The sequence below is a fragment of the Psittacula echo genome, assembly GCF_963264785.1.
Source record: "Psittacula echo genome assembly, chromosome: 4".
In the NCBI taxonomy this organism is placed as follows: domain Eukaryota; kingdom Metazoa; phylum Chordata; class Aves; order Psittaciformes; family Psittacidae; genus Psittacula; species Psittacula echo.
The window spans coordinates 60,602,669-60,619,907 of record NC_137738.1 but is presented as its reverse complement, the minus strand read 5'-3'; the positions used below and the strand labels follow the sequence as shown (position 1 = coordinate 60,619,907).

The window sequence follows — 17,239 nt, the reverse complement described above, 5'->3', positions numbered from 1 at the left end:
TTATCTACCATTAGACTCCACAGAACTCTGCTGGGATGATTATTATTGAATGCTGTGGGGTTTTTCCATAGGAGTCACCAACAACCCCCTAAGGTCTTTACAGCACCCCTGTGCGAGCTCTGGGCTTGTGCATCTGCCCAAGCTTGAGGGTACAGCAGTGAGGGCAGGCAGGCACATCCCTGCAGGGCCCTGTGTGAGCTGAGACAGAGCAGCCAGCACCATCACCATGGTTGCCTGGCTGCCTGTCAGGACAGCGCGGGATGGCCAGGCACAGAGGCAGCTCAGACCCAGGCAAAAATGATGGCAGAGACAAAAAATACCAAACAGTCTCCATCCTTAATATTGCCCCGTGAGTTTGTCTTCAGCTAAGACCCCAGAGCTCCACTTTCCCCTGTTCTGTGACCACTTCCTCCTTCGAAATCCCTTCTGTGCAAGTACTGTCCCATCACAAGAGAAGGTCTTGAGTTAAAAACTTCCCTGTCTGTGATGTCCTCCCTGGCAGGAAGAAACCATTGAAGACAAATGCTGCTTAGATGCTCTTCGGTCACCAAGGACTTCTTCTGCATTACAGGGACATGGCAGCTTCCTCCTGCTAGTGACAGGGGGCTAACACACACCACCACCAAGAGCCCTTGCAGACTGCTGCCCACAAGCCAGCCTGATCAGCTCGGAGACATCTCAGGGTGGCATCTTCCTCTGGGGAGCTGTTTTGAGAAGACCTTCCTTGTAGGAAATGCTCATTGCAGCCTGAGGGTAGCCCTGTTGGCTGTGGGGAAATTGGCTTTCAGGAGTCTGCCCTGCAAGGCTTGAGGTGTGGGAACAGAGTGTCCTCACCTGCCATTAAATCTAAAACAGTTTTGAAAGCAAAAACACTCACAGCTTCTGTATGGAAACCTCAGGTACATGACACCTGAAGGAAGATAGGGTGAAAGTAGAATGCACCTCATACCCCCTCTGCACTTCCCACCAAGTAGAACACACTACATTTTGTGGTACCCCCTTCACACCATTGACACACAAGCAGAAGCATGGAAGGGTGGAGACAAGCATCAGGAAAAGGTATTTACACAACAGAGAGGTAGGGTAGCTCTTGAAGTCCAGTCCCTCAGGAAAAGGCACGCACACACATGATGGTCATGTCCCATGAACGTGTCAAAGAGAAATATAGCTGAGTTCTTATAAATTACTTGTGCTGCTTGAGATCATGGAGGATGTCGTGAGGAATCGCCTATCAGTGCACGTGCTGCAGGGTTAACCCTTTGCAGATCTCCCTGGGAAAGCAAGACTTGCACAGGTACAAGCAGAGGTCCAGCAGCTGAACTGCTGCAGCTCCCCAGCACCCTGGGTCAAGGTGGGAGCTGGTATGAGGAGCCAGGCACCACTTTATGTGCAGCACCAGTTCCAGATGTGGAGAAAAGCATGTCTACACTTGTAGGCATTTGGGGTAGGGCTGCAGGTGGCTTTAGCTAGCTGCTCGTCTCCTGAGTGGGGACCCAGGAGCTGCAGTGTGGTGGCAGGAAGGCAAGTGCTGCCCGCACACCAAGTGAGACCTTGGGCTATCCCCTGCCCTGCACCAAGTGCAGCCCCATTCCCTGCTGCCTGGGCACCCAGGGCCCATGTGTGGCATGACGCAGACAGAAGCAGACCCTCTGTGAGGAGTAGGGTAACCAAAGCACCAAGAGCAATTTAGAGCACAACCTGAAATGCTGAATTTCAGCCACACCTGCCAGGCAATACTCCTGGGAGCCCCACGTATATAAACATTGGAAGTAAAAAGAGCAACAGCTGGCCCCTGTGACAGCTTTTGTTGGTCTGACATTGCCAATGTCGAGAACGCCGATGTTCGCACACGTGCTAGGTAAGAGGAGCAGGAAACCAGGGGTGTATTCCTGGTCCTGCTGCTGACCGGGGACAGGAAAAAAAACCCTTTGCATCACACACCCAAACTGAACAGAGCAACAAACTCAAACAGGCAGAGAGCAAAAGGCTGGCATTTATAGCACCACTTCTGCTGTACAGTGAGAATCACCTTTAAAGATGGGGTTGTAGGGTCACGATAAACTGCAGGGCAACAGCAAACTGTTCAGCTCATGAGGAATTATTCATCCTTCAGCAGAACATAATTACACATCCAGGCTCCCTCTGGGCAATTCTTTATTTGGGCCAAATTTATACTAGTTCCTAAAGGGAGCAGTCAATCTTAACAAATGACTTACAGTTTCATCATCTTTATAAGGCTTTATTAAAAAATAAGGATATCAGAAGTTTAGATGTCTAATTAGTAAATTTTAACTCCACCTTCACTGCACATCCCCTTTCCTTTTGTCAGTTCCTTCGTTCTCAATCGAAAAATGCGGTGCGAAGTTGCTAGCTCAGATTATAAATTATTTTAAATTTTATTAGTCAATAGCAAATTTATCCAGTACTTTTAATGCACCCGTTTATCATGATTCCATTTGGCAGAGCAGTGTGGATTCCCCTGGCACATGTTTTAGAATTATATCCTTTTTTTTAAGATACAGCAAAATAAAGAGAGAATTTTGCTTCCTTTGCACAGAAAACCAATTCCTCATGAGGCAACTTGTTACAACAGAATTAATACATGTAATTCGTTTATTTCGTTTAAGGTAAGCCTAGGTTTTCTTTGCATAAGTAAACCTATTATTGTTCATTCTCACTGCAGAGAGCTGGGTGGTGATCGTCACCTGTTAAATACTGTAGCTTCTCTTAATGGTCAGCTGGAGAACTCAGCTGGGAGTGTTCTATGTAAATAAAGCTGACTCCTCCTTTGCACCATTTTAAAGCTGTAGGGAGAGAACTAGGGCAGGATTTTAGGGAATTGGGGTATATTTTCCTTATCGTTGATTTTGTTTTTTCTCATAATGCAACTGAATATACTTTACAAAACTGAACTAACATCCTCTGAAGATAAGAGGGCTTTGCTGATTTCAGTGTTATCAAATGTAAACCTATTGCTTCACTCTGTTTTCAACAAAAATCATTGCTGTCTTATTCTCACTGACTATTTCCTGAAGGTCTTCCTTACCCCAACCATGCTTTTATGCCTTGTATTTATTTGCCAGGCTTGTGTGGTTTCCCCACTGTTTGCAGGAGGAGAGCAAGCCTTGGCCTCTAGTTTAAAGTACCCCAGATGTTTTCAAACTAATGCTAGGAATATTGGCTAGCCTTAGTGATGTGAGTTTAGTCTGCAGCAGGAAAGCAGCTCCTGGGTACTTCAGGTCAGAACCCAGCGAGATGTAGTGAGGCTGAGGAATTGGTTCACTCATCCCTTTTCTGCTGTCTACTGTGGGCTTTGGGTCAGCTCCCACCACAGCTGGGTGCCGGGGCAGCCTGTGAGGGTGTCAGCAGGACCCAGCATGGCCAGGGATGACGAGGATGGATGTGTCCTCACAGAGAGCAGCCCATGTCCCAGCAGCAAGCCCCTTGCTCGCCTGCCTCATCCAGCAGGGCTCGCCTGTCTCCTGTTCCCAGGCCGTGAACAGCCAAGCATCCCACACCCCACTTCCTCACTTCACCCTACAACCTCTGCCTTCTCTTGCCTTTTTCCTTCTTTCCATGTTGCCTTAAATTTGAAGAAGGGAAGTCATTGGGAGACATCTGTGTAAGGTCAGACTGTAATCTCAGCCTCCTGAAGCTCAGGTGTGCCATGGTGGGGTGCTCCATGGTGTTTCTCTTTTAAACTTTTTTCAGTATGTGTCAAAACCACAAGTTTTTGTGTCAAGCACAGAGCTAAGGGAATGCCTGAGGGAAAAGCATTCCTGAACTACTTCTTTCTAGGTACCACAGCCACCATCAAGCACCTGTACAGTCATGTGTTCCCAGCAGGTGAGAAACCTCAGAGTAAGGCACTGATTGACCAAGAAAGAAACTTGCCTCTTTCTACACACTCTTCTCCACAAAACATAGGAAAGCACTTGAGTTCAACATTTCCAATAAATGAAAACAGAAATATCAGAGTTACTGTGCTATACCAAAAAAGCATTTCTTGTGGTATACCTTCTGCAGTGTTTCTGATCTAATTCAGTACATGTATTTTTTTCCATTGGTAGATTCTGTTCCTGTCCCTCTTCCACACTCCATCATTAAAAACCTCGTGCCCCTCCCAGCCTTTGTAATCAGAGTAACACGTGCACTGGCTAAATAACTTTTAGGATGGGGCAGGGGGGCTCTGCCTCAACAGGAAAATCAGTGTGACATCTGAATTAAAATAAAAAGTCGCCTGCAGCAACAGGCAACTGGGAGACACCTCATCTAAATACGATCACAAAACCTGAACTTGCAAACCTCCAAGCCATTATCGTCAACTGGTGTCAGATGGGGCTGGAGCCAAGGAAGTTATGCTGATTTACACCACCAGTGTGCTCAGCTCTACCAGGGACTGGCAGAACAGTGTGGTGAAGGATGCTGTAAGTATTCCCGAAGCACAAAGACACTTTTCAGACACCATCCCTGCTCTCACAAATAGCAACATCCCCACACTTTACAAATATTTGCTACTTAACCCCAGTTTCTGTGCTTTCTATTTCCCTCTGTGCCTTTATTCAGTCTGAAAAGCTCTTGGTCTATCCTTGAGTAAAATGTCTTCAGAAGCCTCTTGAAATAAACCAAGGATTAAACAGCAATCCCCCTCCAAGCAGAGAATTCGAACAACTTTGCTTCTGCGGCTTGCCAGATTAACTTTATATTCCTCCAGAAGCCTCACATGCACCAAAACCAAAAGCAACTTCTTTCTCCAGATCATTGCCATTAGACAAACCCGAGGCAAAGAAATCAATGCTCAGAGCCATTCACCAGCTATGGAAAGGGAAACGGCACCCAGATGTCAAAGGCTGAATTACTCACTGAACCACGCTGGGCTTCACCCTCTGTCAGCGAGCGGTGGGCTGGGGCGGCGTCGGAGGCTTGGGGAGCTAGGGAGGGACCGGCTGGGCTAGCCAGGCACCTGCACACATTTCATCCCCGTGCTCCTTCTTCTCTGAAAGTTACCTTTAAGACACCTGGAAAGAGAAACAACTCTGCTAAAGTATGCTCCTTGGCATCTCTCATAAGCTAGCTGCTGTTAGCCTTGAAGGAAAAACACAGCACATAAACAGTATCTCTTCTTTCAGTTTTCAGATAGGGATAAAAATTCAATTTAGCATCTGTTTTAAAGATATAATTGAACTCATTGCTCTATGAACTATCCAAAACTCAAAATCTCTGATATAAATACTGCCTGCTACAAATATTGTGAAATAGCTTGCTTGTAAAATGGAAGATGCATTTACCTGGCAGCAAAAATATCCCTGCTTAGTCTCAGATTTGGAAAAGCCCGAAGCCGCTCTGCATGCAGAGTGCTCTGTAGTCAGAAGTCTTCATCAACTGGTGCACACATACACACACACACACACACACACTCCCACTGCCGTGCAGGCAGCACACACTGATCTGATGCCCCTCTCCTCACACAGACTGCTCCCAGGGGTAAGGAAAGGTGTGCTTTGGTGAAGAGGGTCTCCAACAGAGGAGCTGCAAAGTTACCATCCTCATACCATACACAGAATGAGAACTGCTCCAACAAGGCTCAATGACAAACATCAGGTAGAGAAGAAGAAGCATGCTTTCCCCTTACCTATTGCTTAGGTTAAAACACTGAGCAGTGTCTTTAGAGAGCCTGGGCATTGGGACCCAAAGGGCAGAGGACTTTCAGCACAGTCACACAGACCCTGGCAAAAGCCATCTTCTCCCTGTCTCTTAGCACAGTGCAAGTCTCCAGCAGCTCAGCTCTCCAGCTGCAAACATCTCATTAGACTAATGCATTCAGCACAGGCAGAAAACTCGATTTACCATAGCTACAGCAATGAATTTCCATTACGATGACAGCTTCAACCACATCATGTCCGGAAAGCAGCCAACCACTGCCTTTTAAAGAACACACACATTTTACACGCAGAAAACGAGGCCTGCGCACCGGGTTTCCTTTCTCTTCACAGCTACACCAACAAGAAGAATTGCCATTTCTGTTTATTTCAGGAACTCCGCAAGTTGAAAGGTAAAGGCATTTGGACTCTTCCCTCTCACCCACAGCCCCCCCCTCAAAAGCAGCATCTTTCGCAATACCGTGCGTTGGGTTGCAATGAGCAGAAGGGGTGTTTGCAACATTTCTGGTTTCACTACCCCTCCTCTGTTGCCATGGAAACCGGACTGTAGCATCAGCCCTTTGTCCCGCTCCTGCAGCAGCCCGGCCAGATGCTGAGCTTACATGATGCCACGGGTGGGAAAGACCAGTCACTTAATTTTGGATAATTTACATGGAAATCAGGGGAATAGCACTTAGGATATTTTTGCCAGCAACACTAAGTGTGTGTGCACACACCGGTACACAAACACACAGAGTCTGCTGTGTTGGATAATTTTACAGGTATGGCCAGGCACTGATATCCATAATATGCAGAAATATCAGTTATTGCAGCTACGCCATGGTTTTTGGGCAGGGTGTGGGAGCAGCTTTTCACTGCATTTCCAGTAACTCATCACAGAAAGGTGGCACTGGGTCTTCCGTTATTTAAAACAGCACTAGGAGCAATTGCCATCAAAAAAAAACCCCAAAAAACCCGTGTAATACATATAATAAATAATGATCATCATAATCCTGCCATGCTCCATTGACTGTGCTAGATCAAATTATCCCAGCAAAGGGTTTGTCGCAATTGCTTGCCAGTGTCGCACAGCTCCCCACTCCCCACTTCACATGCTCACATACGCTGCTTTTCAGTATTTATCACAAGCCAAAATGTGCTCCTCACCTCTCTTTCTTTCCAGTCCCATGAATACCTCATCAGATAGGCCTGCAGCCACAGTCACTGGTTTTGCTAGGTCTGTGGTTAGTTCACACTGATTTTGTGCTCGCCTGGTTTTACAGGTTTTAGGGGAGTTACTTTCAGCTTGTCACCACAGAAGCTGAGATGAGCATTCAGCCTGTTCTATTTACTGAGGAAGAAGAGGAAAAGCAAGAAATGTCAGATCTGGACCATTTGTACCAGTAAAGCTGAGGTTTTGCCGGTGCCCTTTCCCAGCAGCAGGGAGGAGGGCAAGCACCTGCCCACCAGTGACTGTAAGCAAGGTGCGATGCTCAAGTTTACACCACCAGTCCCCTGCAAGCACAGTATGGTCAGAAGAATAGCTGGGGTGCTCATTTCTTTCTTATATTCATGCCTAGAGAAAGATCTTGTACATTTAACAGAAGAAAAGAAAAATAATCGAAGTTTGGTAAATCCAGGAGAAACAAGGTGGCATCTTTTTCCTTTCATTTCTTTTTTTGTTTGCTTTACTATAATCTTGACAGACATTGTAGGTGTGAAAAAAGAAGTATTATCAGCACAGAATTGGAACAACCATGGTTTTCACAAGCATGCTGCGTAAGGGAGTACACAAGCATTCCTCAGCCCAGCCTTCATCCCAGCAAAGACCCGTAATGCCACTCTTTCCCTCTTCTCTTTTAGTTTTGATAAACTCAGGGTCAGTGGGCCAGCACTCATGGATTCCCATACCAGAATATGGAACTGGAGCACCATGCAAATTCCTGATTTACGTTCCCTAATAGGATACATGGGGAAAAGTATTAGTGATTAAGAATAATCATGGAAGAAACTTTGAAAAAGCCTCTCTTCTCCTTTAATCTACTCAAAGTATTCTGAGCAGGAGCCTTCGCCGTCCCTGTCATTTCACACTGCCCCAGTGGATGCGCTGCTGCTGTGGACTGTCACACCCAGCACTGCTGGTTGTGTCACACCACGTTACCAATGTCATCTAGCATGGGAGGGCTGGCACAACAGCACAGCACGGCGGCATCAGCTGTGGCCTCTCACAAAAAATATGATATTAATATAATGCAACAAGGAGCAAAGTGTTGGGGAGGGGACTGGAAGTGTTTCTTTTTCGTCACTGTTCTCGTTAACATCGTGCGTAATTTTACAGGTCTGGGAGTAAGTTTCGCTCAGTTAAGGACTGCAGAGTTCCTTGGACCATGCTCTTTGCAGGGCTTGTTTGACAGCCTTGAATTAAAAGTTTAAAGAGTCTTGAATTTTGGTTTAAAACATACAGCTGGTCTGGGGGGCACCTTAACTTATGGCCAAAAGCAAGGGAGGATGAAACAGCACCAGGGGAACGATTCAAAGTATTTACATCTACTATGAAGTCAAATGGCTCATTTCCAGATCTTGGGCTCCGCAAGAGAGAGGCTGTTTCAGGTAGAGGAAAAGTCTAGGCATGGCCTGGGCTCCTGGAGAAGGACAAGCATCCCAGAGAGTTGTCACTCTCACAAGACCATACCAGATCCTGGCCTCATGCCCTCGTCCCTCCCCAGCCGTTGGCTTCACAGCATATCCAACCCTGCAGCTCCCCACAGGGAGGGATGGCACACAGCGCTCCACCACCGCCCTCCATCTACCACCAGTATTAATAAACACCCACAAATTGTAATTTCACTTCAAGCATTACCCTATAATTTAACTAACTAATTCTTTAAACAATTATATTCAATTACCTTCAGATTTCCATGAAATCAGAAAGCATTCAGGGTAAGTGAGAAAAGAAATTAAATATCCCGAAACAGACAAAATGTGTGCAGCCCTACTTGGTTTTTGGGCCTGGGGGGGAAGCTTGGAGCACTTCTTCCTGTCATCAGCAAATGCCTGGCTGCAGGGGTGACATTCAGCCCATCAGTCATCCCCACACAAGAGGCAGCAGCAGGTTGGGGCAGCTGCCTGCCTGGGTTATGCCCTGTATGCGATATTTCCCTGCATCTTTATTAGGCATTTCAGCTTAACAAGATTTTTACCTACAAATCTTCCTGGATGCTGAATCAATCTCTTGACACCTGCCCTGACCCTCTCCAACCCCCCCATGCTTGTGTAGATAGAGTTGGTTAAGTTATGATAGGGTCCGGTTTAAGGGAATGAATTTAAACAATTACCTTAATTACAAGAGCGGTATCATCTTTCAAGGAAGCGGGTCTCCAGGGAGGACAGCTGCTGAGAAGTCATTTAGACAAATGAACCTGTGAATAAAGGGGAGAGAAGGGCTGTGACTCCAGCCCTGGCTGCCACCACTCCCCATTCGCACCCCAGCTCCATCCCACATGCCCAGTGGCACAGGCAAGGTGGAATAGCAGCAAGCAAGAAATGCCCAGCCTGCTGGGACCCCACAGCACCCGCCAGTCCCTTCCCATCCAGCCCAGCCCTGGAGGTCACCTTTCGCTTAGGCACACTGCTAGATTTAAGTAAAGCCGCAGAGCCTTACTGATGCGATCCAGCAATCTGTTCAGGAGACTGAGCTGGAAATTAAACCCACGCTCCAGGCAAAAACTCCCAAATCAAAGCTTGGCAGCAGCCTGGAAAGGCAAGAGGTGATAGGGCAGAGCTCCCAGCCTGTTCAGACCTCCACCCAGCCCAGCCTGCACCCCTGGCACCCCACAGCCTCCTTCAGCTCTGGGACAGGCTCCAGACCGGCTCTGCCTCCTCCATCCCCTGGTGCAGCAGTCCTTGCAAGGTCACCCTGTCGCCTCCCCACCCCACTCACTGCTCGCTTGAGGACATGATTATTTCCTAAATCGCTAAACATCAGGAGCGGCTTTGTAATTTGCTTGGTTCTTTATTACATTTATTGATTTTAAAATATTTTAACGGCTCGTTTATTACTGTGTTAAAGAGCTCAGAAAGGCAATAAAGTCACGCAGCATTCTTAGTGATGAAAGAAATAACCCTTTGGGGCTGCAGAAATCACGCTTTCTCCCTTCCCTTCTGAGCTCCTTTCAAGCAAAAAAATCCAAGAGTGACTGCACCCAAAAGGCTGAGTGTGCCTGGGCAAAATCTCCTGCACCCAGAGAGGGCAGGTAGGATGAAGTACAATAAATCGTAGCCAAAACACTGCAACACCAAAGCAACCTGCAGCAGCTAAGAAACAAAGAAACCTTATTCATCCCTCTCAGTTAAGATGCTTGACACACGGAATCATTTTCTGTATGTTAGTTTATACAACCGAGATGACTGGCCATGGACCACCTCTGACTGTCCAGCATCAACAGTGATGCTAAAACAGTGATGAGCATCCAGGTCCAGCGCAAGAAGGTTGCATCAATGCAAGTTAGGGTGTAACACACTAACTTACTCAGCTACAACTGCTTTCTGACGTGACTCCTTGAGACCCAGCGCATGGCAATCTGCTGCTGCAGAGAGGAAGCAGCTGGGCTTCTGCTCACCCCAGTGAACCCAGCAGCTGCTCCGGCTGCACGGTGCTGCCCTGGTGCAGTATTCGCATCCCTCACAGAGGTGGCTCTGATGCTACAAAGGGAAAAGCTGCGGGGTGTAGGAGAAGGAGCCCCACTCTCCCCTCCATCCCCTGACCCCACTTCTAGCCTTGTACATGTCACTCTGTGAGGTAACAGCCTCACCGTTCAGCACCTGGGTGCAGCTGGAGGCTTCACCCCTGCTGTTGGCAACCTGGTAAACAATCCTGTGAAGGAGAAGCAGCAGCAAAGGAATAGTCCCACAGCGACATGATGCCTGCCTTGGGCCTCTGCATTGGCAAATGTTGCTCCCACTGGCTCCCAAATTAGTGTCTCTGGAGGGTTTTTCAATGAGAACAGACACACCGCTGTGGCATGACAAGGCCCAGCATCTTTGTTCAGTGCTAACTCAGCAGACGGTGAGCAGAGGGGCAAGTTCCAGAGGGATTTGTTCCAGAGAAGCTTGCTGAAATGGATGGCAATTGCTGCATCTCATTCCATTGAAAGATGCAGGAAGAGTCAGCATTAGCTTTTTGCATGACTTTCTGCTGCTATTTACCTGAGAAGTGCCTGACAAAGGTGAAGGGCTGAATTAGAAACTGTTCTCTGAGCGCGCACCAGAACTGTGAGACCACACACTGAAACATTAGCTTTTTCTTGTAAGGATGACAATGACACAAGGGTTTTCATGCAGCCAGTACATTCCCCACACACACAGGTACTGTAACTGTCACCAGGCATAACCAGCACCATGCTCCACTCAGGTTGTCCAGGGCAGACCCTGGGGTGACCTTGCAGCAGACACAGGCCATTTCCCTCCCATGCCCAGAGCACAGGCTATGGCACAAAAGGTACTTTCACCTTACAAATTAAAGAAATCTATCTAGTGCAATAACAAATTCAATGAACAGCTCAATAAAATCACTGTGGCAGCAATCTAAGCATTTCTTATTTTGAGCATCTTTCTCAAACAACTTGGCTCAAACAGCCTAAGTTCCTGGACTAGAGATAACTGGGTCTGAGCAGTAATTAAATCCTCCAGGTGAGGGTTTTTGTTCCTTGGATTACTCTGCTGCTTTTGCAGTCACTTCCATTCCAGGGCCTCCCATAGCACTTCACCGATTAAACACCTACAGCCAGCAGCAGTCGGCAGCTCTCTGCTTGGCAGCAGGAGACCCCAGCGCCAGCAAACCCCATTCCTGCTCGAGGTAACACTGGATTTTGTTAATGGGCCCTCATTCAGCACATGGGCAATGCAGGTGCTTTGCTTCCCTGTGTGCTGTGCCCTGCTGAGCTGTGGGCTTGCTGCACGGTGCCATTAAAAGAGAAGCGATGGAGAGCTGTTTGGCAGAGGAGAGCATCAAACAGGGCTCTTCTCCCTCCCCTGCAGCCACAGTGCATGCTGTGCCTCTCAGGCCAGGGCAGGATCACACCCTCTCTGGCTTCCCTCTCTCCTCCCTCAGGCCTGGAAAACTACTCCAGCACTGGGAAAGCAGATGTTATTCTGCTTTTTGTTATTCTCACCCTGAAAAATATGGTGCTCCTGAGAGCATGCTAGCACAGAAGTCCGGGAGGACATAGTGCTGAAGATGCTAGGTGGTGATAATAGGTGACACATACCACGCCTGTGGGGGAATGAAAGCCAAGGAAGCCATTCCCAGCTACGGGTTCAGTTCCAAAAATTTGGTCTCAAAACACTAATGCCTGCAGCGAGGAGGAAACTCTGCTTCCACCGCAGGTCCTCCCCAGCAGCCCCTGCACAGCCGTGTCACGCTGAAAGCCTCTCTGCCCCGGGCTGAACGCTTGCTCGGACAACAGAAAGAGGGAAAGATGAGGTGCGATGGTGCCATCTCCTGACTCCTGCCAGAGAAGCTGTGTCTCACTAGCTGGGGTGGGCTCAGGTGCCAACCTCAAGCAGAACTCATCAGAGAGGAGGCCATTAACAGCAATTTCATGCAATAAAATGTTATACAAATGTCCAAGTCCAGTATATTTCACTTTTCTCAGCAGCTAAAAGAGCCTATAAAGAGACATATATCTTCACTGCTATGTTTGCATACTCCTGTTCCTTAATTCAATAGAAAAAACAAAATCAGTTGCTACCCAAATTCTCTGTAATTATCTCTTTTTTTCTCCTGGCAAGTGCTATTTTTAGTCAATACGCATGCATAGTCATACTATAGCATAGCTGTTTTTTAAATTACATATGCCAGCACAGTTTATGGATTTTAATTAGCCAGGGAGTTGGATAGCCATCAGCAGTCAGGAGCTGTATCTTGTTTGCATACACACTCAGTTGAGAAACTTCCCCACACAGCATCTGCTCGTACAGCCAAGGAGTGGCAGACCCTCCCCGGCAGCCAAACCATTCAGAGCCAAGGGAACCAAGGGCTCGTATTCCATGGCTTTTCACCTGGGGTAGAGAAGGGGGGCCTGGATGGAAGAGGGCACTTGAGTGACGAGCATGGATTTAGGAACTTCCCAAAACCCCAATGGATGGGCACATGCAACAGGTGACCCTCCTCCGTCAGTATGTCAAAATGCCACGTCCAACACTGGTTGTAAAGGCCAGATTCTGCCCAGGGTACACCAAGCATATCCCCAAGCTGGAGGCAATAGAGACCCTTCTCCATAAACACAACAGAGGTCAGTGTTGGCTGTGAAAGACACAGGGAGCCCCAGCACACTGATGGTGGGTGTGATGCCCACAAGCAGACCCAGGGAGCAGGGCTGTCCTGCCACTGGAGTGCAATGCAGTTGCACAGCCACCCAGGCAGCAGGGGTGCCTACGCACACGTTCACCTCGCTAACAACACTGACACCAGCTACATCTTTTGGCCATACACTATTTTTCTCTATAAAAAAAATTCTAGCAGAGATAGAAATGTATCGAAGCCCCATCATTTAGCCAGCTTCTGAGAATGATCTGTGTCTGGATTTTATTTTACTGGGAGGTGGGGGAAGTACTTCAGTTTAGCCCCAAAGTCAAGCGAAATCCAGAATCCCAGGGCAGGTTCTGTTGTCTTTCATCCACACGTAAGTCTGCAGAGAGTTGCTGGATCATGTCACAGATGAGCAATTAGCTGAGCTAGCAAAGGAGGTTTAAACTTTGCAAGTGGCCTCTGCTGTATGCCAGAGGTGGGACAAATTTTCTATCCAGCTGTGGAATAGCTGCCAACAGAAAAAAGGAAAAAACACCCAACAGAACCAAAATATACTTCCCAGTCATTATCTGAGGTAGCTGATTAATTGCTCACACGTTAAGCTTTAGAAATCATATAACCTCCCTAATTTTAGCGGTGATGTTTTTGAAATAAAAGGCTAGATTTTAGGCTTTACCTTTTATTTTCCCTCCTCTGCTATTTTGACTCTTCCATCATTTTCGAGGCTGGCATGGTGAGCATGCCAAAAAGCCTTGCCTGTATCTAACAAGCCGAGTTATTTTATGTAAGCCTAGCCTACAACCTCACACCTACAGAGGCCAGGATTACAAAGGCTGTTGTCAGCCTCCGCATTGGTGTCATTGCAATATTTAACGCTGAGCGCTTACATAAAGATTCAAAGCAGCGCGGTGATTAATTGCTGTCAGTCCTGTGCATCTCCCAGGTTCACATTTGACCGAGAGGGCCATGCTTCCCTTTTAAGCGATGTTGGGGTTTGAACAATATTGCTCTATTTTTTGTTTTAATTGGCTTTTAGCAGCAAGCACAGAAAATGCTGCAATGGGCAGAGCTGGCAGGGCAGCTCGTGCTGACCCATGGCTGCTGCCTGGCACTGATGTCCTGGTGACATCTTGCAGGCACCACTCAAGGCATCTCCACCAACAGCCTTTTGGAATAAAAGGTCAAAGGCACTGAGATTGCAAGGGGGCAATGGACTGGACAAACTAAGTTGCTTTCATTCTGATTATTTCTCTTTTAAGCCTTGTGCTTCTATTGAGCTTATAATGAAGATGGTCTCCCTGGCCTCACCACCATCCATCCCTCTCTTGCCTTTAATGCTGGTCTTGTTCATTACTTCCACAGTGCTCATTGCAGCACGGTCTGTTGCTGTGTGCCCGGCAGAGCCAGCTCTGGTGCACTGCAGCGGGGACATCATCACACGAGGAGCATCACCCAGCCATCCCCCAACAACATCCTCTTTCCAAAAGAGACAATCCTTCAGGTGAGGGGAGCCATCGTCCTGACTTTCATGGCTACCAGGCGGCAGTGCCAACAGTACAAGTGGTTCTTCACTCACCCAAAATAGCCCACCCCCCCTCCACTGGGAACCAGGGGCAGGGGGCCTCAGGAAGAGAGGGATGCATAGGGAGGAGAAGTGTGGGGGATAAGTAGGCGACATGGGACACTTGCATCCCACTGCCTGATCACCACTGAGTCTTATAAGCTTCCTAAGAGATGGGCAATTTTTGCTAAGAAATTAAGAGCTTGTGTATGGAAGTCTCCATATTTTAAATCACCAGTAAGTATTACAGTACATACTATATATTAAACATGAATTTGAATTTAAAATATAATGGGGCAGTTTTTCATCATCTGAGTGAACTGTTCAGTCCCAACAGCAACAAAGGAGGAAAAAAAAGGGATCAAATACACCTAACAAATCTACATCAGCAGGGAACCATAAAAAGATACAACCAAGATAAAACCTTATGTGAGGAAGTTAACTGCAAAGAGTAAATCCTCATTACTTTAAGAAGAAGTACCTGCACACAGCAGACCCTTCTGCCATGTGATGTGTAAGAGAAGCTAATAATGTACAGGAGGTTGCTAAAATTGCCTCACCATGGGAAGCTGCCATCCATGCCCTGTACAGGACCAAGAGAGCAACAGGCTCTCCCGCATTGGAATTGATTTGGAGGGACCTGCACAGCTGGGCAACACGAGTAGACAAAAAGCTGGGTGCAAAATGAAACAAGCACTATCACATTTCATCTGCTCATTTCAAGCGACCAAAGTGATTGTCACCTGGGCCTCCAAATCTTGCCACCCTGTCATGGACAGTGTCTATTTTACAGCCATTATAATCTAATCTCAGCTAATGTGATTTACACATAGTAATTAATGGAGCTTCAGCTGTAAGGAAATTGGTCATTCAATTTGAGTTTAATTTACTGCACACGCATACATTAGAAAGCACAAATTCCATAGCTGTCATCTAAGAAAGGGTTGTGTGCTGGGAAGGGAAAAATGAAACACCTAATAAGCAATATACCACTGGCCTTCCACACCTCCTGCTCCCAAAGCATCTCCTCAATGGGAGGATGGCATGCAAATAAATCTGGCTATCTCAGTATGGAAGTTTGGAGATATGACGGCAAAGTTCCTGCTGTCACTACTACCCCATTTCCCAACTGCAGGAAGCATCAGCCTAGCATATTGGTATGTATGGCCTCATGATCCCTCCATATGTTTGGGTGTGTATCCTTCAGAGAGAGCAGGGAGGCTTGATGGGGTATAAAGGCTGCAAAAGATGCTGTATCTGTGGCATATAGATGAACAACTCCAGTGACGGAAAACCATGCCTAACAGCCAGGACAACCGTTCACAGCAAGGGCAGCGTTTCACTTTCAGTTACCTTAAGTTAAAGGTGGCCTCATACCAGCCTAGCCTTTGAAGCATCTAATAACCATGGTCAAGCAAAGCCAAAAGCAACACCTGGGTGATCCACACTGCCCTGTGTAGGACCTGCAATGCTCTGCTGGCACTGGGGCTCTCCCAACTCAAGGACTGCTCCACACAAGATACCCACAAGATGTCCAGCTTTTCTAGGGTTTCTCCCCAGAATGCCTCCAGCTTTATGCCATGAAGCAGCAAGCTATGCTGCTTGCACAAAAAGGAAATCACTCACACCTTAAAGCTGGATGAATTAAAAACACTCACTCAAGGTGGTCTGTGCAGTCTCCTTAGTGCCATTAAATTCCCCATATGCAACATAACTGTAAAGTTTAACCTCCTAAATTATTAAAGCATATACATGGAAGGCTTATATACAGTGAAAGTTTGAAAATGCTTCCTGAATCAGCACACATTTGAAATTAAATTCTAAGTCGAGGGAATGCAATTTGGCTTTAAAAATATTATTGTTAGCTTTACAATCTATTGTGCTTATTAGATTCATTAACAGTTACATTAGTTAATAATAGTTATTAAAAGTTATCAATAGTTACATTGCCGGTAACTGTTCTGTTATTTAACTGAACGAAAAATATAAACAACCTTGGCAGAAAAAGATTTCTACCAACAAAATAGTATTTGGGTGGACATTTTAATTCACCGAATTTGCGAATTGCACCTTAACACAAAACATTAACACAAAAGAGATTAAGTGCAAGCCACGAACATCACCGAGATGTGTCACGTATACAGATTTGGTCCCATTCAGAGTTCAGTGCTGAACACGAGTCACCCAAAGTTCTCTCTTTGATTTGTTCCCCGATCTGCTACAGCCCCAGCATACCACAGCCAGCTAAGCACGAGCTTACCTTGCTGCATAGAAATGAGTTTAAGCACATGCTCAAACTTTAATCCACACCCGGGTGCTCTGCCAAGTCTTCAGCAAACCCTAAGAAAAGAGAGCGCAGGTTTTAAAGAAGATACTGATGGGGCATTTTTAAATGTGTCTCTGAACAGGATGTAGAACTCATGTGACCAGAAGGCACCCTGGGTACCCTGTGAATCAGCTCTTTGATGTATAGGTATCCTCATGGTAGAATCACCTAACACATCTCACTTGGTAAAGCTTAAAATACAGCTGAGTCAGATATACTTCCACAATATCCATTGTACGCAAATACTTTTCCAAAACCTAACGCAAAGTGACATTTAAGGCTCAAAAGGGACTCATTAACACCCCAATTCCTGACACAAATGGAAGCTCTGCCTTTCTTTCTCTGCCAGGTTTTTATTTTTAAATAAATAATAATAATAATTGAAATACTGTGGTTCCTTCAGC

The 17,239-nt window shown here is 46.7% G+C and overlaps 1 protein-coding gene across 1 annotated transcript in view; it reads right to left on the bottom strand.

Annotated features, from left to right (window-relative positions):
• SCML4 (Scm polycomb group protein like 4) overlaps positions 1-5,872 on the bottom strand; it is a gene marked incomplete at both ends in the record, with an annotated part of 68,117 nt that extends 62,245 nt beyond the window's left edge. The window contains one exon of the mRNA XM_080616297.1: positions 5,848-5,872. Within this exon, the coding sequence (XP_080472423.1) occupies positions 5,848-5,872 (25 nt within the window). The remainder of the gene's footprint in view (positions 1-5,847) is intronic.
• Between the last annotated feature and the right edge of the window lie 11,367 nt (positions 5,873-17,239).